This window comes from Falco biarmicus, chromosome 8, assembly GCF_023638135.1.
Source record: "Falco biarmicus isolate bFalBia1 chromosome 8, bFalBia1.pri, whole genome shotgun sequence".
NCBI lineage: Eukaryota > Metazoa > Chordata > Aves > Falconiformes > Falconidae > Falco > Falco biarmicus.
Window position 1 is genome coordinate 36,545,232 of NC_079295.1, and position 22,491 is coordinate 36,567,722.

The 22,491-nt window shown below is 38.5% G+C and overlaps 1 protein-coding gene across 2 annotated transcripts in view; it reads right to left on the bottom strand.

The window, feature by feature from the left end:
• TMEM163 (transmembrane protein 163) overlaps window positions 1-22,491 on the bottom strand; it is a 101,792-nt gene that overhangs the window by 14,137 nt on the left and 65,164 nt on the right. For both annotated transcript variants that reach the window (XM_056348627.1, XM_056348626.1), the window contains one exon: window positions 7,834-7,930. In XM_056348627.1, coding sequence (XP_056204602.1) covers window positions 7,834-7,930 — 97 coding nt within the window. The remainder of the gene's footprint in view (window positions 1-7,833; window positions 7,931-22,491) is intronic.

A 22,491-nucleotide genomic window follows, 5' to 3' on the forward strand; every position in this document is an offset into this window, starting at 1 on the left:
ATTTTTCCTTTGTTCTGCAGGAAATGTCAGAAATACGGCATGATGCTTGCTTACTCTTGCAAAAAAATGTGTCCTTTGCCATACTAATGAGGACAAATGCCAAACTGCATTGACATTACATGTGTTATACTATCACCTAGGGAAATGCAAGCAGTAACTGAATAGTAAATGGATATTGATTTACAACCCCAGGTGAAATTAAAACAGTCATTCTCAGTGTGGCTGGGTTGGGCTTTTTTAGCCTTCTTTAATAAACAAGAAAAGGCTTGCAAATTTTTTGTGGAAACAGTCAAAATAAAATACATCATCTACAGTTAAATTGTATTCATACTATCCAAGAATGTATAGTAATTGACATGAAGTCATGACATGAAGGTAAAGTGGCAAATGAAAACGGATTTTTATCAGGGAGATGGCAAGCATTAACACTAGCAAATGCAACCACAAAACAAGGCTGAAAACCTATGCCTAAGTTCATTTTTAAACTCCTTTCTCAATGTATTAACAAAACATCCAAAAAGTCACTAGAATTTACACAGAAATCCAAGCATGATGTCATCAACGAAATGCAATATCACTGTTCCTCCTTATTTGCAATGAAATACGTGCATACCAAATCCTCAGGGTCAGTACTGGCTGTGGATATAGCTCCCTGAAACATCAATAAAGGAATGGTAACTCCTTTTCCTAGTGGGAATTATCTTATTACAGCTAACATAGGTTAAAGAACAACTGCTGTGAGTAACAATAGGGGAAGTATTCTGAATCTGACATCTAGGGTGAAAAAAACCCATAGTAAATGATTTCTGAGCCAATAAGAAGTGATTCTATTTTAGGTTCAAGACTCAGCATTGCAGAAAAAAAAAAGCCCTTAAATTACATGATCTGAGAAATACTCATTTAAAGTTAAGTGGAAGAGTAAACACGATTAAGGTTTTGTATTCCAAATGTCAAATACTGATTAGCTTTTTAAGTCAGGTGTATCGTACAACAGCTAAAATTATCAGAAATCTTAATTCCAAACAACCCAGAAAGAACAGCAGCTGGCCTACTGCTTCTAACACTTCCAGCAAGCATATTAGGAACAAAGAAAAAGAAGGCGGGGAAGAGAAAGATCTGATCAGTGAAAAATATTTCCTCAGGGGTCACCGATATGAAACTGAAATAACTGCAGCATGTTGTGCTGAAGCAGACCCTCAAAGAATAAAGAGTAAGAGCTATATAAGAAATGCGTAACTATACAGAAAGTAGAAGAACACCACAGAAAGAAGTGGAATTTGTAGCTGTAACGTTCCCACACATTAATGGTACATTTCTCTTTCCTGTAAAAAGTTTGTTTTCTTTGAATTTTGTTATCTTTCCATGTTTTTTCAAGTTTTCCAGGTGTGTAGCAGCATATTCAGAGCTGCTCCTCATTGCAAACATATGCATAGTGTTTGGGCAGATCCACTGTACAGAATTGCACAGAAAGTCTAAGACATTGCCACTTAAAAATTCTAGGAAGGGCTGGGGGCACCGTATAGGTCCTACACAGCACAAGTGTGCCCACTTTTTACAGGAAATCTTACCCAAATATCTAAGCATCCTAGCTATACGCTATGAGAGAAACAGTAAGATTTCCTTTAAAACCAACATGCTCCAAGAGAAGTGGAAAATGTCATCACATCACTAAATTCATAAAATAAGAGAGCTTTAATTAAAAATATTTTCAGGCAAATGAGAGCGGAGGTCGCGGATCGATGAAGAATGAACCTGCGTGTGTGTGTTGATGCACGCAGAAACTGCGACTACATACACACCCACACACAAACTTGCCTCCAAAGGAAAATGAAGCATCTCTGCAAATTCAAGGTAAGATTACATGACAGAAAGATCCTCTCTGGAAGGGAAATGAAAGCTTTATTCTCATCATTTACTCCTCTACCCAAAAATCAGAGACCCATACTACATCTTCTAATGCTCACTAGAAGTAATGTCCAAAGCTTCAAAAATGTGGAAGGAAAAAAAATCCATTACACTTCTCACTGCATATATTCAATATTGGCAGTTTCCAGACTTTTTAGACAAACAGATCCCATTAGTTGCAATATTTTTCCCACATCTACTTTATCACCAAACCCTATAATTAATGACTTAATTCATTTTAAAGCTCAATAAACAATACAATTCTATGGATCGGTTGTTGGAAAACACTACTTTGTACTGCGAACATTGAAAACGCTAGCACAAGAGATTGTATCTTAACCCCTGAGGACTAATACATATCTCAATTACTAGAAAAAAAAACTTTTCCCCATGATAGTAAGTAATGTGTAATTAACACAAATGCAGAATTATATAGTAAGTGTATAATTAATTCACTGGCTATCTCTTCTGACACAAAATGTCATTTTCAGGGCAAGCTTCTTCATAATTATAATATAAATATAAATCACTGTGCACAGGGAAAGCCCTAAGTTTACCTAACAGTGACAATTTCTGAACTCGGTGTTCTGCAGAAGATGGAATCCACACTTAAAAAGTTCTGTAAAAATATCATACAGTGCTCAATAGGAATTCACCAAAATGAACATATTGTAAAAATCCCTAGTGACACCTATACCTTGAACCCTGTGGACTCTTTAGGCTTCCCCATCTAAAAATGGAGATAAAATAAAAAAAAAAAGGTACAAAGAAAGTCAGTGGTGACCAAAGATGAGCCTTTAGCCTGACCCAGTATGGCGGCAGTTGCTGTTGCATACAGAAAAGACACACACTACCAGCAATCAAAATTCTAGACAAACTCTTATCATTAAACTTATCCGTATTTTTTAAGAATTAACTCACCTAGTCATTCATATCCTGCCTTACAGGCTATTTCAAAGTTAACTACAGACCTTAGCATATCAAGCAAGGGAACCAAAAGGAGAAACACGTCATTTCTGTGTTTCCCAAGGTTTTGAAGCATAAAAAGTATTGCAAAAAACACTGCCTGTGCTGAAAGCATGTGTAGTGACATACAGTACCTATTATTGATTTTTACTTCAACTGAGAAAGAGGTAAAATGGAAAAAAAAGCAGAAAAGAAAGGCAGAAGCAGTATTCAGAAATGCAGAAAGTCAGGAGCTCTAACTGTCCTCTCTTCTAGGCCAGTGCAGATCAGGAGTGGTATCATTCACAGTGTTTCAACAAAATTCAGCATGAAATAAAAGAGAATTCAAACATGTGACCGAAAAATACCTGACTGAGCTAAACCTGAGCTCCTGTCCTGTAAATTAAGTAGCTCTTCTCTGCAGCCTAACAAGAAACTGTGGGCATTTAAGTCCCTTACAGGATGCGGTAGTTGAGCTGGTTATGCCATTTATTACACATATTAATGCCACTAATGTGTAAGCCTATCATTCTTCTGGTTCTCCAAATCCTGGTGAGGATCATCAGACCTGCAGCTGAAATCATCATATAAAATGACAATGATACTGAAGAATCCCATTTCTAAACATCCCCGTAAGTAGAAGAAAATACATGTTCAAAACATCTGAAAAAGCATTTAAAATTATTCCTTACTCATGTGAATTTTATATGCTTTCTTATCAGTAGTATTGTCATGAAAGCGACTCTTCTAAGATCCGCTTCAAGAACAACGGAATTGCTACATTAAAGACCTCATAAATTCCTTCCAAGGAAGTATCTTTCTTGCTACATGCATATTAAGAACTGACAGATATGTAACCGATATATCTTATGTGCAACAAGAAAGACAATGAACTTTGTATAATTGATCCAGAATTACTTAGAAGCTACTGCCTATGCTTTTGGGATTTTAATTATAGCACCTTACAATTAGCAAGCAGATACCTAATTGCTTGATCAGTTTCATTTCTGAAGTTAAACTCTCCAGATCATAATATTTTCTCCAAAACTTATGCAAATTAAAATGAACTCAGAGAAGTTATAACTGCTCCCAATTTTCAACTCTGACAAAGTCACCTAAGTTTACCACAAATGATGAGGTGGAAGAGACATTACAGTTCTGAGAATGATGCAGTCAGCCACACTGCTGTACACTAACATTACATTTACCATGAATCCCCCACGAACAGCAGAGCAATGCATTCCAAACCGCTTCTGTCTTTGAGACTGACAATACTAGCTTTGTGTTTTAGCCACATTATCTCCTTTAAAATTGAAAATTTAAAATTTCACAAGACGCTTCAAAAAGTACCCAAATCTTCAATGCCCTTTGCTTCAAGAAAGACAAATAAAGATATAAACTGTAAAAAAAAAAATAAAAAATCATGCACCTATGACTCACATGTGAAATATGCTGAGGCATACGTCCTCTTAATCTAGTGCAGAGCTCTTCACCCTAGTTTTATACCAGTTTGGGACACCAGTGGAGTTACGCTACCTTTCCTTGGTCTTAATGTTCTGTTCTGGCTTACCACAAGGATACTTCCCTGGTGTCAGAGTAGCACACTGATATGAAATCCCAGTAATACAGAAATCACAGTCAGAAAATGACGAGCGAGGGGAAGCACGCGGCCGACTCAATATGAGTGATAAAGCAAGCTTCGATTTATTATGGTGCGATTATGTCTTATATACAGTTCCAGTTAATTATGCCTACTAGTCATCTGCTGATTGGCTAAGCTCTAAAGGGTTACATTTTCATATGTCCTCCTACTTGCGGTTTCTGCGGATAGCTAGCTACATATTTTTTTTTCCTCTCTTGTCTACGCGAATTCCTCAAAGTTATTTACAACATTAGGCACAAGGTCAGTGTTTTTCTCAGCTTCCTTATCAGCATGCCTCAGCACAGCTGCAAGGCCTGCTTCAGCTAACTTACACTAACTTTGTTTCACAAAGATCTTTAAGGGAGTCATGGCCATGATCACACAGCCATTCTGCAACAAGAAAATATTTCAGGTCACTATTTTGATGCAGAACTGGATACTTCACTGCTATGTAAAAAGCCATTAGCAGAAAACACTGTTCTATTATTTTTCCATGTATGTTCATACACTACAGCTAAACTACATGGCAAGATATTACAGAAATTAGTATCATTAGCAATTAGTTCATTTGTGGTCCAAGAAGGAGAAGACAGCACCCTAGACAAGAGAGTAGAGGCAGAAACGTCTCCCCCTTGCTGATTTAACTTGACCAGATTTCATTTCTGCTAAGACAACAATGATACTGCCAGGCTGCTGCAGATGAGCTGAGAACACGCCCCATCAGCACTGGAAAGAATGGCTATTTCTGCTGAGACACAGAGCAGCTAAGGGAGCATTACACAAACAGAAAATCAGATTCAGGCACAGCTAGAGCAACTGAAAAGGATTCCATTAAACAATACCCTTTTCCCCCAACTATTTGTAATGTAGCAACTCCTAGGCATAATGCCTCACTGTCCGTGACTTGGTGCAGTAACGCTGTCCTCCTCATTTTTCAGTGTTATTCTTAGTTTACACCTGTCGTGCAACTCTTACCGAATCAGTTTCCCACAGTGAGTTGCACTGAGGGACTTTAAAATGAGAATCCTTGCCATGTCATTTAAGAGACACCGAACAGAAGTACCATTTTTTCATCCCTTGTTCTAACCTACTTTACAGACAGAATTGCAGGGTATGAAAATCCCTCAACTGTGTGCATGTGGCTTTTACCCTACCACTCGTCAGCCACAGCCTGTGCCTGCCAGATACACCTTTCAAACTGTTGGTAGTACTTAAGTGCTTAACCCTGCAAGAACACTCAGTGCAATATCACAGGAACATGATCACCTGTTTATCCTGATACCATGTCATCTGTTAGCACTATGCACCCTAACTTTCACCTACTTGACACAGTTTCAGCGCACCGAAGCCTGAATCCAAAGCAGTCTGTGACAAAAGGCATCTGTACAAATTACTCTTAAAGGACACTCAAAATGTAATGGGATTTTCTGATTCAGGAATACCTTCTGATTTTGTATTTTTTTCCTGCTGTAAATGTATTTCAAAAATTCAAAATGAGGAAGTACCACAGATCTGCAAGTTACAAATAACTTTGATGCTGCAAATAGGAGACATTTCTCCCCATGTAAGAAACCGAGCCTTCACCTGTTGACAGTACCTGTAATGATGGAAGAGTGAGATACAGATGATACCTTTTAAACTTTTGCTCCTACTGCTGGAATTATTAGGGCATTTGTCCACAATGAATTAGACTGCAACATCCAAAATAATCTGATCTACACTCGCACAAATTTACCAAATGGGTGTTTTAATCATCATTGCAGCCTCCCTTATTTTAATTCTCCTTTACAGAGTCAACTGTAGCCAGATGGCACTGTTCGGGTACAGCCAAGTTAAGAGGTTGTCCTCGAGCTGGCCATCCATCATGTAGTGTCTCCCCTACAGGATCTTCAACCTTACTGGTATAATAGCATCCATGCTCACTCCTTAACCCAGTTCTGTCAAAATGTTGTGGTCGAGTTTAAGAACTGACTGTTAAAAGTGTTTAAGCTAACCTAGATCATTCTGACAGAACCAGGCTGGTGAACAGCTACATGTACTGTTATGCTGGCAAAGCTGAGGAGGCAGTAAATCATGAAGGCTGGAAAAGAGGAAAAAAGTGAAATGCAAAGAGAATGTGAATCACCTGCAGTCAAACTATGCACCTGGCTGCAACTCAGTAATTCATTAGTTAATGGGCTTTTGCTATGCTACTCATCTTTGCCCAAATCCCACTAAACTACTGAAAATAAATTTCTGTAGTAGTCCAGGTTCTTGGAAGCTCCATGAGAGCACAGGACCCAGTACATCATCTGCACTGCCAACAGTGGGTAACAAGCTGGAATTCCATTTTGGCTTGTTTTTCCAGCTCTGCCTCCAACTCCTGGTTGAAAGCCAGGAGTTTAGGTTATCTCTAGTGATGTGCTGAGAATGGTACCTGGCAGGGCAAAGCCCTGATGTGGAAGTCTGCACACGTTTGCAAATAGACCACACTTCACGAAGGCTGAATACAAGAGTTCCAAGTCAGGTGATATACACAAAAACTGAACTGAAGCCTCATTTTGTTTGAGCACATTATGAAGAATTTTCTGGGAGTGGAACCATTGCCAAATGGCTCTCCCAGTGAGTAGTGGTTTGGATGAGTAGAGGTCAGGGAATTTAATACCCAGTACTGAAAGGAAGCAAAGCAGGACAGGACAGAGCAGAGCTGGGAGAAAGGCCGCTGGGGAGAGCTGCTCTATAAGCCAGGTAGGGGCTGGCTTTCATAACCAAAAGAAAGCAGAGAGCAGGAGAAAAGCCCTTTGTGACGCTCCATGGTGAGCCAGTCAAGAAGCCAGCTCTTTCACCCAGCATGCTCCCCTCACCTGTTCCATTCCTGCTACTCATACGTGGCTCTGGAATTGGGGGCAAGAGCTGGAAAACAAAAAAATACAATCCAAAAATACATTTTTTCCGCATTAAAAATAAAACAACGAAGTCAGTGGAGTAATAACCTCATAAAATTCTGCTACTTTCATTAAGCCCTGAGAGACGAGACCTCCTCTCCGTAAGTGAACTTCTACAGTCCTGTATGAAAGCTTCAAGTCATTATGCACAGAAAGATGTGGCCCATAAAGGTAACCAAGGAGAAGAAGAGATGGGGTCAAGCCTATAAAAAAACAAAGACTAGACTCTATCACACAAGGAAAAAATACTGCTTGATGACTAGGACCAGCATGCGCAGCCAGGCAGGAAATGCACCTGCCAAAGCTTCACCGAGTTCAGCGGGGCTTGCTGAAAGGAGACACTGGCCTTTCTTTCTCAGTCTCACTGGCAGTGCAGGGAATAAAGAGAACACCTTTAAAGAACATGAATCACCTTACCACTTCTGGAAGCACCTTCTTTGCGAGGTCGTGGATGGCTTTGATCACAATACATATAGATGACAGGAGGAATATGACACCCAAGATAACACATGCTCTGCGAAAAAAAGAGAAAAATAAAATGAAATGTTAGGAGCATATTTAAAGTTGTCAATTCTCCCAGTGCTGAAGGACAACACACAGGTTATTAATGATAAAAAAATCTTAAAGCGCTGAAGAGAGAGACTTGCATTAAAGAAAAGAATGAAAAGAAATGTTCAGTTCCTCCGCAGTTCTTAAAATCTGGATTATATACGAAAACGTGGGGCAGACCAGATGATGTTTCAGAGTGAGAGAAAAAGATATGCCTCTTCTGCTCCTGATCATTTATCAGAGTCCTCTAGAGGCTTATTTCTCTTTCTTTGCTTGTTTTGCTAGGATCCTACATGAGAAATAATCAAGGGAACTTCATTCTCTTTACCAAACCAGGACAGATGTTTGCTAAATCTGGTCAGTAGAATAGCAGAACCTGAAACATCTGTTTCCTCCCCAAGTTTCAAAGAAAAAAAAGATTTTAAGTGTATATATTAAAAAAAAAAAACAAAAACAAAAAACCACCAGCAGGTTAGATGCATCACTTCATAGGCTGTCCAAGGGTCTCTCAATACCTAAATAAGGATCATTCTCATCAGATCAGGTGCTGTGCAGAATTAGACTCTCTAATCCTGCTCTGCAGAGCTTACAACCCAGTCTTATAAAAAGCAAACAAATGGCTTAATGAAAAGAAGATAAAGTAACAGAGAATAATTAAGTTTTCTATAGGACACAGGCACAATGAAGTTTACAAAGCACATCATGCATACCCAGAACTTTACAGTAAAAAAGAAAATTTTGCTTTTGTTCAAACATACAGACTGGTACTACTCTTGAGATGGAGTTCTTGCTGTGAAGTAGTACAGGATATAAGGTTTCGATTTCCTCTAAAAAGTAACCAGTCTATTACATCATTGATATAACTCCATTTTACTAATAGCTCTTCATATAAAATTCTATTACTACAGATATACATTAAGAGCAATTTTAATGTTTAAAGCATGAAATAGTTAAGAAGTGATATCTACCAGTATGATTTTTTCTTCAGTAGTTGTATTTCCTTTGTTATTCATTATTTGGTACCTATCTGTTAGCTCAGTTTATGGATGCTATAATTATTCCAGTAGCATGCTACTATTTTCAACAACTCAGACATCAGGCCATCTGGTGGTTGGCGGCACATGTAATGTTCACATCAAGCTCAATCTAGAGACTGCAGTTGAGCTGGCATTGCTCTGCCTAAGTCAGAAGACACAGCTGCAGCAGCAGCGCATGCGAGTAGCTGGCCATTTTATTCCCCAACACAAATGACACTTAAACTGTGCTGTGGACAAGCCAGATAATCCTACAGATAAGTTCTCAGTAAAGGGTCTGCCCTTCTACAGAGTACAGACAAAGTAGAGGCTGGCGTCTGTCCTAGCAATGGAGTGGTATTTTAGATGAGGTACTCGTCTCAGGTAAGCAAAACTCTGCTACAACTATATTAAGACACGTTAAACAACTTTGTAGTAAATCACAACACAGTCCTCATTCTTGTTAAATATAACCTGTTGCGAGAAGTACACAGCAAAGGCTTGAGACAGTCTGATTACCCTAGGCTCCTTCCTCTAGACTCAAACACAAGAACAAAAATCTGGCGCACATCTGCAACAGAGGAAGAAACTCACAGGATTCTCTGCAATCCTACAGCAAGGTGATGATTAAATGGTAATACAAACGGGAAGAAAGTTCATCTCCCAAAAAGAATGAGTAAAATTGAAAATTAGAGGGCTTTCCATTTTCCATTGCATATTTGCAAGCAGCTCCCTGTTCTGCAATAGAATCTTTTCAGAAATTTGCAGTTTCACTATCTGAATGGATCACTGCACAGAAATCTGTCCAGAGCCTCTTGCTCTACTTTTGTCAAACTCAAAACTTTTCAGTACCACATTAATGTATTACTTCTGTAACATCTGGCACTGCCATAACCCAAGAAGCTTATACTACGCAATCCTTCACAATAGATTCTGTTGTAAAGATGATTTTTTTTTTTTTTTTTTGAGGAAGGGGGTAAGGTACAGAAACATATACTAAAAGTTCCACTTACCTACCTGGGACAAATGCAGAGCTGGTCCACAAAAGTTGGCTGACTTGCCTAATGCCATTTGCTGAGCCAGTGACACACTGACATAAGATACATATACTTCATGCAAGAATTTGCCGACCTTTGACATGAAAGCCACACTAAAAGACAAGCCTTTCTACCATTCCCAGCAGGCTTAAACCAACATAGCTACAAACCTTGAACTGGAAGCAACTGATGAAAATTCCTCGTGCCAATACATGTTGATGAATTCCAAGGGTACAGGAAAGTGAAGGCAGTGAAGCATCATCACCTTCCCTTAGCATACCTTCTATTCCCTGAACACATCGTCTAAGGAGACAGGCAGACATTCCCTATGGGCTTGACAGGAGACTAATGCATCCGGGGAACCAGCCCTTGGCCTGAGCACTGGCTAGATTTGGTTCTCATTTAAGTTGGAGAGTTTGGGGTTGTCTCTGTAAACTCTCCAACTACCCAAGCCTAACAGCAAATATTTTGTATCTTTGCCTATGCCAGAGGGTAAGTAATGACTTCAGCAATCTTGAGCTGCTTCCCTTATTCCCCAGATCAGTTTTACTATGTCAAAAGAATTCCTATACACCTACTTCACCAGAAATAGCTAAAAGTAGAAAGAAAAAAAGGAAGAGGTTAATAACAGTGACAAGGGTATTAATACCAGACAGAAACACAGTCTGAGGTTTGAATCAGCATTCAGTCATCATATTTAGAAAGCCTACATTCTCCTTTATATGCTGGCTTTTGGGATTCGTAGCCATGAAAAATTCATGAGTAATGACATAGTAATTTAAGTGCAAAAATACATGCTTCTTGTCTTCTTGAGTGTATCAATTTATCTGCAAAACTACTAGAACAAAACACTGCATGGTGTCTTCTTTCAATCTCATTTGACAGAAAAATAATTTATATCTATACTGCAAATCATGCAAAATCCAACTACAAATGTATAAAATAAGAAATCTCAAAAAATTAATCCGAAATGTTAACTGTAGCACATAATAAACAAATTGCAATTGGTTATTGTAAGCTTGCTTTATTTTCAAGCCATTAGACAATGAAAACTTTAATACAAGCCTGCTAACTTCCATCTGCTAACAATTACTGCTTTGTAACTAAATAGTGTTTCCAACTGCACACGAAGGATGTTAGTGCCAAGGTTGTTGGCAAATGCAATTTCATTAATAACATTCAATTAAATTAGATGAGCCAAGTGCCGTTTCTAAACAAGTTCAAGTCAACTAAAAGTACCCATAAAATTTAATGAGAGGAGTTAAGACACAAAGTGAGGTTTGACCAAAAACCTAGTGAAGATTGTACAGACACCCCTGACTTAGAATCACCATAGTGTAATAAACGGCCCTCAATCTCCAGGTCCCCTATAATCACTATCAGCAATTCAGACCCTCTGGAGTAAGTGGTGGTCCACCTGATGCCCTTATATTCCAGAACGCTGATATATTCTTGCTAAGACATGAGGGTACTCTCTGTCCAGTGACAACCATGAGGAATACATGAGATCTCCATGTATCATATGTCATCAGTACCACTTGCTCGTACCTCCCGCACCTACTCAAAGTCACGTACTTATTCTGCAGCCATTTCTACATGAGTTAGTATAAGAGCTTCCCACTAAATATCCACATCATTAGAGACAGAACTGATCTATAACACAAAATAATTGATGCCTACAGGTTTGACAGGCAACAGAAAATATCTAATGGAGAATTAATGAATCTGAAATCTCACTCCGTTCCATGTAATATATTACTTCTAAAAAGAAAGACAACAGAGGAAACTTAGTCATAACATTTTAAAACATAATGGAAAAACATGAGTTGATTTTCAGAAACAATAAGCTTTCTGGAATCTTTCACAATGCAGTATAGTTTAAAGAATAATAGACTAATTCAGAAAGGATAAGGTGAGGTCATGTCTCTGATGGCCAGGCACTAATAAAATTTTAGGTCAACTAAAGCTGAAACTTCCACAAGTTGGTTTTTTTTTTTTCTTGCAGCAATGGCACTTGGAATGCAAGAGTAATTAAAACTACATCATTAAGTTGTTGGTAAAAAGAATTTAATATTACGATTTTAACAGTGAAACCATCAAGTCTTCTTTAGTTTGCTGTAGGTCTTGGTAGCAGATCATAATCTGCTGAAGAGACTCCTTGATGTGTTTTTGATGCAGTATTTCTATCTGAAAATCCAAAAGATAATTCCAAGTACAATTCATTGTATTAAAAAATTAACTCATCAATTTTGTCAACTTTGTCATAGATGAAACATGCTGTTAAATCAGCTGTATTAGAGCCACAGATATTGAGAATAAATTTATTTGGACTTTCAAAACTGCCTCAGACTATATAGAGCTTTTGAGCTTCAGTTACTGCTAGGTTACTTCTAGTGGAATTCAGGAACATGATTATGGCTAAATCCTAAAACTAAACTCATGTGTCCATTCTAAAGCTTGATTCTGTGTGCGCTACAACCTGACAATTTCCAAATGGCATTCTTCTGAAGGCAGTACTACAACCCATATACAATCCATTTATATTTATACAACCCTATAAATATCCATTTTGTATTACACCAGTCCTGGATATTTGCACTCACACCAAGCAAAACAAGATTAGTGTAACTGCGCTACGTGACACACAGCTGCGACCTCATCTTTTGCGTAGCACATTCCCTGTATGGAACTCCAACAGACACAATTCTTCATTTTGATGACAACTTCTCACAACTCTTAAGGAAACCAGAAATGGAAATCTATCACTGTAAGCACCTGATAGTCTCTGCTTAATCAAAAATTTGTTACTTTGCATAAGATAATGGCTTTTAAGCAAATAGCTACGAAAACTACTGAGATACAGGGGGTTCCATCTCCACAAACTGTCCATTTTCAAGCTGCTATTAGTAAGTTAAACATTTTTTCCTCCTTTTATCATGAAGTTAATTTCCTAAGGATAAGAAGTCCAACTGTTCAATTCATTTGCATCTAGCACAGACAGCTAAACACCTTCTAATTCATGGATTTATCCTTAATTCTGTCTTATATTTGTAATTATTCGTTATGATTTCCTACAGGTAGTGCTAAGACTAAAATTCTGTTAATATTTCCACCACAGAGCTAAAGATTAATCTCACTCAGATCTCTGTGGTGATTAATCTTCAACATAATAAAGTGACCCCACCTTTAGCATGGCTTTTGCCATGCTGAATACTCTTTTACGTCAGCTGACCCATTCCGGCCAAAGGGAACGGCTCTTCTGTGTAAGCAGCAGTCAGCCTGAAGTAAGACAGCAAATTTAGACTCTCAGCTACTTGGTTTGTACCATTTTGTAAAACATAAATAGATAATAGTAATAGTTACAAACACATCCTCAGTGATAAGCTCTGCTATCTATTACTTTAGAAGAGATCAGGGGTAAGCTCCACAAGGGTGATTGATAACAGCTGGCCTCATACCAATTGACAGCTATAAAACAGCCACTGCAAGAGGCTTCCCTCATTAATTGTCATCCTACTATCTTTCTGGCAAATGGAATACAGTAACACAGTACTGACAAGGGCTTGTGATGAAGCTCTTGGTAATTGCGCCTCTCAAGTCAACCTGCTCTCATATGCAGCAAAGGTAGTGCAGCAGAATTAAGGATTCAAAAAAAACTTTGTGATGCATATGAATCCAATCTGCAAAAAATGTGTTAACTTTCTCTTAGCACCTCACAGAGACAGTTGTTTTGGGGCCGTGGAGAGGGAAAGGGGTCTCACGTACTTTGTAGTATGTCTGTTACATTCTGGAACCTGTTTTACCACCACAGTTCAAGTTCATTAAACCAGTCCTTGAAATGTGATGACACCATGTGGAATAAAACAAGATTGACAGAAGCAGTCTAATTACTTCCCAGTTTTGTTAGCATACAACTAAAATGTAGCATTAAAAAACTAACCTCCTTGTCAAATGCTGTGCTATTCTACCAATTCTTTTATTCATTCCTGCATCTCAGAATACTTGATCTTTTTTGATTACATGGGTTATTTGGGGTTTTTTAGTTACTTTTACCATTGTAAAGAACCTCACAGAACCACAGAACAGCCCAGGTTGGAAGGGATCTCAAAAAATCACCTGGTCCAACATTTCAAGGGAAAGGGAGCCTAGATGAGATTATCTAGCACTCTGTCTAATCGTATTTTGAAAAACCCCTGTGATGAGGACACTACCACGTCCCTGAGGAGGTTGTTCCAGTGATTGATTGATCTCACTTTAAAAAATTTACTTCTTGTGTATCATGATCACTTGCCTTATTCATTGAAAACATCACTTACCTTATTCAGGGGAAACATTTTAACAATTTCAGTAGAGCTACAGAGGTAAACACAACAGAGAGAAGTATGAGAAAAGTAATTATAAACCACTAGTATTTGAATTGATATTCTTGAGGTAGAAGCTAAATTCTCACATTTGCAAAGCTGCCATCAAAACAAGCTTCAGTTCCTCATCCAGTTCTCTAGCAGCTAGGATACTACAAATAAAAGATAACGCTCCTGATTGCTACACATAATTCTGTTACTTTCCAAGAGCTGTTTGCTCTGTTTTAATTCTGTATTTTCTTGGTTGTTAAGAAGCTTACTATGATACATTTTTCCACCATGGGAATAGTGGAACAGTTTGCCCAGAGAGGTTGCGGAGCTTCCATCTTTGGAAGCTTTCAAGACCAGACTGGCTTAAATTCTGAGTAACCTATTCGGATCTCACAGCTCACTCTGCTTTGAGCAACAGCTGGGGCTAGACGCCTCCCGAGGCCCCTTCCAACCCGAATTATCCTATGATCCTACCAATTTGTATTCATGAAATTTTTATCTCTGCAGGCTCTGTCAAGATCTTTCAGTACTAATGGCTCCTAATAGCCCACAAAAAAGGAAATGTTAAAACCTCTACAGCCTCTTTTCAGCACTGGAGTGAAGAGGTAGCGTTAAAACTATTACTTTGCAAGGAACTGTAACTTAGCATTAAAAGGAGTTGCAGGCCAACAAGAGCAACGGGTGCTCTAAGCCCAGGAGTAATGTGAGCTTTTTCAGCAAACCTGAGCAAATCAGTTTTAGGATGGCTACAGGATTTAATATCTGAATAAACCTAGTAATGAAACTTCTGGAGTTTAAGAAAGAAAAAAATTTAAATTATAAAAGTCATTAATTCAATAAAACCTGTAAACGTGCTAATTCCCATTTCCCTATGATTTGAAAGGATTTGAGTACTAGTGGGTGACAGTGAGTATCATGTATGGGATCATTCAGGGGAAGGGAGGCAATTGCCAAGAGGTTTTTGCTATGTCAGGAGTTAGGAAAATATTTTTGAGCATACAGTATTCATTCACTTTCTAATTCTGGATCTCTGTATACTTTTTTCCTAATTGTCTCCTGTGGCTAGCCACATGACAAGAACTCTTTCGTATTTCTTTGTTTTGCTGGTACTCTTGTTTTCAGCCTTTCTTCCCATAAGCAAATAAAAATTACATTCTGTGAATGCTCCTTCATTAGTAACTTGGAGTTTGCAATAATCAGCACCACATTTCTTCTACATGAGAGGCAGTCAGCCTGATTAAACGAAGCTAGGCCTACTTTCATTTAATATTTATATTATGGCAGCTCTTATAGTCTGATTACAGTTACCCAAGCATAAAATCCTCGTCACGACCAGCTCAAGGTTTCTCAAGCATAAGCAAAATTGAATGCTGATACTCAAAGGGTGAGAACTCAGGAGGAAATAGATCAACATTTGGGTCACCAAAAATGATGTTCTGGTGGCAAACCGGTGGGTTCTGGCTGAGGGGGGTGAAGTGGAGCATGGTAGAGAAAACGGAAGAGGACTCAGGACTAAGTATGTGGACAAAGAATACAGAAAGAGAAAAAGTCAGAGCATGTTTTGGAGAGAAGGGGCTGAAAGTGTTGTGCTTTGCAGTAATTTGGGGCACCAAAGGACAGCTGGGGATGTTACAAATGCAGGCCTCTTGGCTTTCTCTTTCCTTCATCTCAACTGTAATCCACGTCTTTCCAAGACTAGCTACTTTCTCCTCCACAGCAGCCTCTGCTATCTACACATCCTAATCTGCTGCTTCACAAGTAAGAAACAGGAAGAACTGAGCAAGGACCACTCCTGCCATGAAGGAAAAGTATGCAAGGAGGTAGGAAAGAAGCCTAAGCAGCCCTGCCAGGAATGCCTGTCTGCCCAGCAACAGCCACCCTGCACACACCCCAGACACATCAGGGGCAGGTGATGCAAAATCTCTATGGCTAGGTACCATATCTCTCCAACAGGAAAGGGCCTGTTCAGTCTACCACACACTGTGCCGCAAGCACGGGGCTGCTGCCCATTATTTTAGAAAGAGACATAAAAATTACAATGCAGCTGTTCACTAACATCTGTTCCTTGCTACCCATTCCGCAATATTGCTGAGATAATTCTAGCCACATTTTTCCTTAGGGTGACATGCACAACTGTGAAAACTAAAATCTGCCTCTTGAACCCATTAAAGGGCTTACTCTAAAAAGAAGTTACTAGCCACTGTGGCACATTACTGTTAAAAGATGCAGTATCAGCCTCAGACTTAAGATTCCTGCTTCTTTGCCATGCTCTACTGCTAATCTTGAGCTTCTCTGTGTCCAATTAGACAGTGATATTGCTCATTTATGTTTGTGGTATGGCTCATATCTATTATCAGGTTTAGTTACTGAGGAGGGCTCCAACACGAAACTGTACAGAATCACAGCTGCTCAGAGTATTTACACCTGCCTGTTGCTGGGTGAAGAGGGAATAGTCACTTCAAGATGCACTTTAAAAGGATCAAAGAGGGTTTGCTGTTCATCGCATATGTTCCACAATCCACCTCCAACTGCCAGAATCCAGATCGGCATCACTACAGCTACTCCTTTTTCTCAACATAAAAAAATATAAAAAACAAACCGGATTGCACAATAAAGAAAACTCAAGTAATAGTCCAGATTATCACTGAAAACTGATCTCTCAATTATTATATTCAAAAATATAGTGTTATCACATGGTCTAACCTCTTCTTAAAAAGCATGGATTTATATCCATTTATGTAAGATAATTTATATCTGCTCTTTATATTTAAAGAGCATGGGTTTATATCCGAGACTCAAATTAGCTATGGTAGGGATCCATTTCATGTTGAAAATGTTATAGGCCTTCTAAAACTTTTATTATCCTCAGGAGTTCAACTAGTCACTGCAGAACAAGGTATCTACATCCTTTAAAATCATGCAGCTGAACTGGGGCAACAGTTCCATAAATAATTTGATTCTCCAGGTATTAAAAATCTGCCAATAAAAGCTAACAGACATTTCTATAGCTTGGAGATTTTGATAACTTTTACAACCTATCTTCTAGTTCCTGGTCTGCACAGACCGTACAGTCGCACTCATGGTACATCTGCCTTGTAACCACCCTCCCAGCTTGCGAAGAGGTGATCGATCACTGCTCCTAGCCTTGTAGCAGGTGATCAGAGATTGTCATTCCCCTGAAGCTGGAAAATAAACCCTTCTGAAAATTTCTGTAATTTTCATTTTCATGGTGATTATCAAATTCCAGTACAGACCACCACCATATCCCTGAACTTTTTTATATATATACACATGTATAAATACTACCTAATATACACAAATACTGCCTAATCAACTACCAGTGAAGTAAAAGGAAAGGCTTCCATAAATTAAATAGATTTTGGATCTAGCTCCAGTAAAATCATTGCCAAGTCTACAGATGCCACACTTTTAGAAACAGATTTTTAGAACGCATAAATATATACATTTGCTATTTCATATTCAATATAAATTCTATGTGTGAGGATTTTGTGTGTGTGCATGCACAAATGTATGTATACATGCATTTCTGCCTGGATAAGAGCAAAGTTTATGATTGCTTCACTTTTGCCAGAATAGGAGATAATGGATTTATGGAGAAATGACACAGTTTAATAAGTCAGCCTAACGAAACAACTGTAGAACTTGTATCTAGTACTGTACCCAGACGTACTACTTCAGCTAAATATTTCAGAAGAAAGAATGGGTTAGAAATTTTTAGTGTGGTTAAAAAGAAACTCTATTTCTCCTCCTATAAGCAGACATCCAAGCACAGGTGAACACTTATTTTGCCAACTCTGCACTGTGCTCTACTGGGTAGGAAAGACATGCATGTGCCGTGTGAGGTCCAACTCATAGTAACTGAGAACTAAACAAGAGCTGCAGAGGTAGGTTCTTAGCTATTTGCAGTTTCTAGGCTATCTCCATGCCTTTGACATTTTTCCAGATCACTTAGCTATTTCATTCACTCATCACAAAAGATTTTTTCCTCTAGCCACAGAGGTTTGCCCTGAACTGTGGGTAGGTGTGGATTTTGCCATCTGTGCTTTACATCTCTTTCGTATGTATAGCATAGATAAAATTATCCACAGTTTTTTTCAATGTGACTGATATGTTGGGTCTGAATTTAGAGGATTATTTTCATTCAACACTACCTAAATAGACAGCACTCATTTAGTCGGGCTAACCAGTACAGCAGAGCCAGTTTAATGGAAATTAAAATCTACAGTACTAATACTGAAAATGAGGGAGTTTTAATTCTGTGAACCAAGAGAGGATATACCCTGCAACCATACAGATCAGTATGCTCTCTTATTTGAATTAGAGTAAAAGAAAGAAGATCCGGACCTAACCTGGCAGTTTGACAGCCACTTCCTCCCAGAAAAGGCAGTTTCTAATTCTTTCAAGCTTTGGGTGCAAGAGTAGGATACATTGTGGTCCCCATATCGCATGCCTAAATGTACTCAACACATATTCAATATAATTTAAGGCTCCTCGTGGCCAAACCTTGGGTTAAATATTCTCAAATGGGGTCATATGAACACAAGCAAGAGAAAAAAGTGTTACAATTACTTTGGAAGGAAAAACTCACTCTGTCTTAGAGTCTCACCTGCCACCACATTTTCTCAGTAAGAAAGAAGTCTTTACACAAAGTCACCAGCCACTAACTGCCCACATGTGCCCAGCAGCCAGACAGATGTGCCCATTTCCTCTGCCAGCAGACGTGGCTTTGCAGGAGATGGTGACGGTGATGGCTCTTTACAGAACCTGCAGAAGGCAGTGATAAAGGGCAATTCCAATCATCATCCTCAAAGCAAAAATCACTGCCAGGATGAAAGCCCCTGGACTGCATGGGACTACACCGTAAAGCAACTGGACAAGAGACTATAGAGCAAAAGCAGATTTGCAATTTGAAGAGGTAACATAGTACAACGCAGGAAGGTATTTTATGAAGCCATACAACACTTTCCCCTAGCAACTGAAGAAGGATACCATGTACGTATCTGATATCCCCTGTCTTCCAAAAATGGATTGCACTGGAAAGTAAAGAGCAGGAGAATAAGGTGTCAAAGGAATATTTATCCATAAGATATCCACACTGACAAAGGGAACACCACAGCAAAGGACGGTTCTTTCAGCTACATCCAATTCAGATTGGGTGTCTACTTACCGTACACAGGGTTGTACAGATGATTTTATTATTGCTGTTTACTTAAGTCTGAATTCCAGAAATAACGTAACTAAGCAACTGGTAAGGGTTTCTAATCACTAGACTAGGTTTCTCCAAAAGTCACATGCCTAGAATGATGTAAGGTTATAAAAGAAAAACTGTTCAAAGCTGTATCCTTCCGCTTGATAAACATCCATCGATTCGCGGCAGTATTTGTAACACTAACATGCCTACTTGCTGCACTGCCCCATTTACCTGAGGAGGCTACTCACAATCAAAAACTGAACGCAAGGTACACTCTGTGAAAAGGTAACTGACAAAGAGTATGCACCCAGGCGGCTATCAAGCAGCTGAGGAAAGTGATTGATACACTGGTAATTTTGTACTCATTGGGTATTATAAAAAGGTTGTTGATACTATTCATATGCTTCATAAAATGTTTTAAAATAGCCTAATTCCCATGTCATACTGCCACACAGCCAGAAGTTTCATGCCTAGTGAATGAAGTCCTAGGAAAGGGCCAGAATATCTCTGTGTGTACATATCCCTACGTAACGCACTCATCATGTATTGTGTCATGGCAACACAGAGCACCGTGAGTTCATTGGAAATTATTTGCCCATGATACAATTTAGCTTTCTTATTACAGTAATAAAGGCAAGAATAGCTGGAGTCTGACATATGCCACCAGAAAAAAAAAAAAAAGAATAGGAAAAAAACCCAAAAAACTAAACAGTGAAATAAATGAAGAAATGTGAGGTTTCTGCTTTTGGCATAATCCAGAATGTTCCTATTTACTCTCACACTGGGTTAAGAAAGACATTGACAGACTGGTTCTTGGGAAACACAGAATTTAACTTGGTACCATCAACAAAATAATATATAATAAACACCAGATGCAACTGTCAAGAATCACGATGTTAAATATGCTGTACTGAGTTAGTTTTTGCAATACTAAACATACAACCTCAATAAAACCCAGTAGCCAAAAAAAAAAAAAAATACTCCTAGGAGCAATGGATCCTATGGGCATAAGCAGACAATGTCCTGCACTGCATTGCACACAAATGCAAGACTCCAGTTCTGTAATGTAAAAATAGAAATACTGGTTTATAGCCTAAGTAGCACTACTCCATTTACTCCATTTGACCCGAGCAGGCTGCCAACAGAGCAAAGTCCTGTTTTCCTGAACAGAGGGTATCAAACAAGAGGCTTTTCCTTTGTTCACAGTTTTGAGATCTTTCCAACCAACTATACATAAAAAGCTCCATCTTTTATAGCTTTTTCACAAGGCTGTGTGCCTGAAGTTTGTTACTCTGTTTTCTCTGCCTTTCCTTTTTTAGTGGTATTTCTCATTTTCTCCTCATACACAGTTCCAGCACTCCAATCCAAATCTTTCATTCCTGAATTTAACAGATCAAAAAGCTGCCCTTTGGCTGTATAGCCAGTTACTGGTTCAACCTCTCGTGAGATGTTTTCCCAGGTTCCTAATGCTTCAGATTCTTCTATTATGAAATTACTTCTGCTGCTATTTACTGGGTTTATTTATGCACATGAAAAACTCCTGTTACCATACCAATTTCAATAAATTTCTTCCTTCAACAGAATTTAGATTTGCTTCAGCAGCCCAATAAACTATTATGTCACTGAAGATTTACTGAAGGGCAGAATATTCAAGAATATTTGTACACTGGTTATGGAGAGCAGGAATGGGGACCTTTCAGATTTCTTTGTGCATCTTGAATAGCTCAATGATTGTTCAGTGTTCAAATTGCAAAACAGAAGACTGAATTCAGACCTTTAACCTGACAACCTGTTCTTAATCGACCCACAAAACTCTTACCAGGAAGTAATAAATAAGCTGTAACTGACCCAAACTGCACAGGTCTACCACATTTTTTCAGTTTCTGGTTTATCAGCTATATCAGACTATATTTCTTCCTCATAGTTTCTCCTCTTATGAAGAAAAACAAGGAATTGCAAGAATTTTAATTTTGTTGTATATTTTCGTCATTTGTTGGAATTTAAAATTATTTCTCAAGTTATTTCTGAATATTTCTTTCTTGGATTTCTTGATCATTGCTTCGGATTTCTTCAGTGGATGATTTGTTCAGCACCTCTATGACTTCTGCATGTTAACTTGCAACCCAGCAGTTCACACCAAACAAACCAAGCACTCATGAACTCTCTCCTCCCAGATCTCTGTAGTCCTTCCCAATTCTTGCATTGCCTCAAGACCTACAATTCTTTCAGGCACTCTTCATGAAAATGTAGTAGCCTGTTTTTACCCACTTTTATTTGACTGTCAAAACAGAAAGATGTTTAAGTGTGAAACTATCCAAAAAGTATCAGTAACAACCACAGCAAATAGTCATCCCACTCCTACATACTGTTTCATTAATGTGCCAGCTAGGCAAAATCAAGCAGTGTCTCACATGGCCTACATACCTGATCTTGGTGAACATTCATTATATTTTCAAAGCTACTTGGTATATTTAACAATAAAGCACAACAATTTCATCAGAATTTCATCATAATTTAAGACATACCTTGACCATAACCAGATACACATTTTCACAATGACTTAGGAAAAAATCTCATCAATAAAAGACTTGAAAAGCCTGCCAGTTTTAGCTTCAGAGGCCATCAGTGTCAAAGAATTTTCAAGAAGGGCAAATCACAGAAGTTAAAATACATTTTGCAGTTACTACATGTGAACTACCATCAAAGATGTACACTGTGTCACTTTGGCTACACGTACACTGAAAAAGTACCTTCTCATCTTGCCCCAAAAAAGCAAGAGAAATCAAATGATCTAGCAAAAATTAAACCCATTAACTGAGTTAAACTCAGTGGGACACATTTTCATTATAGTTTTAGCACTACAATTCCCCTGAAGTTAAATGGAAATGCATTGGTTCAGCTTAGCAGAACTT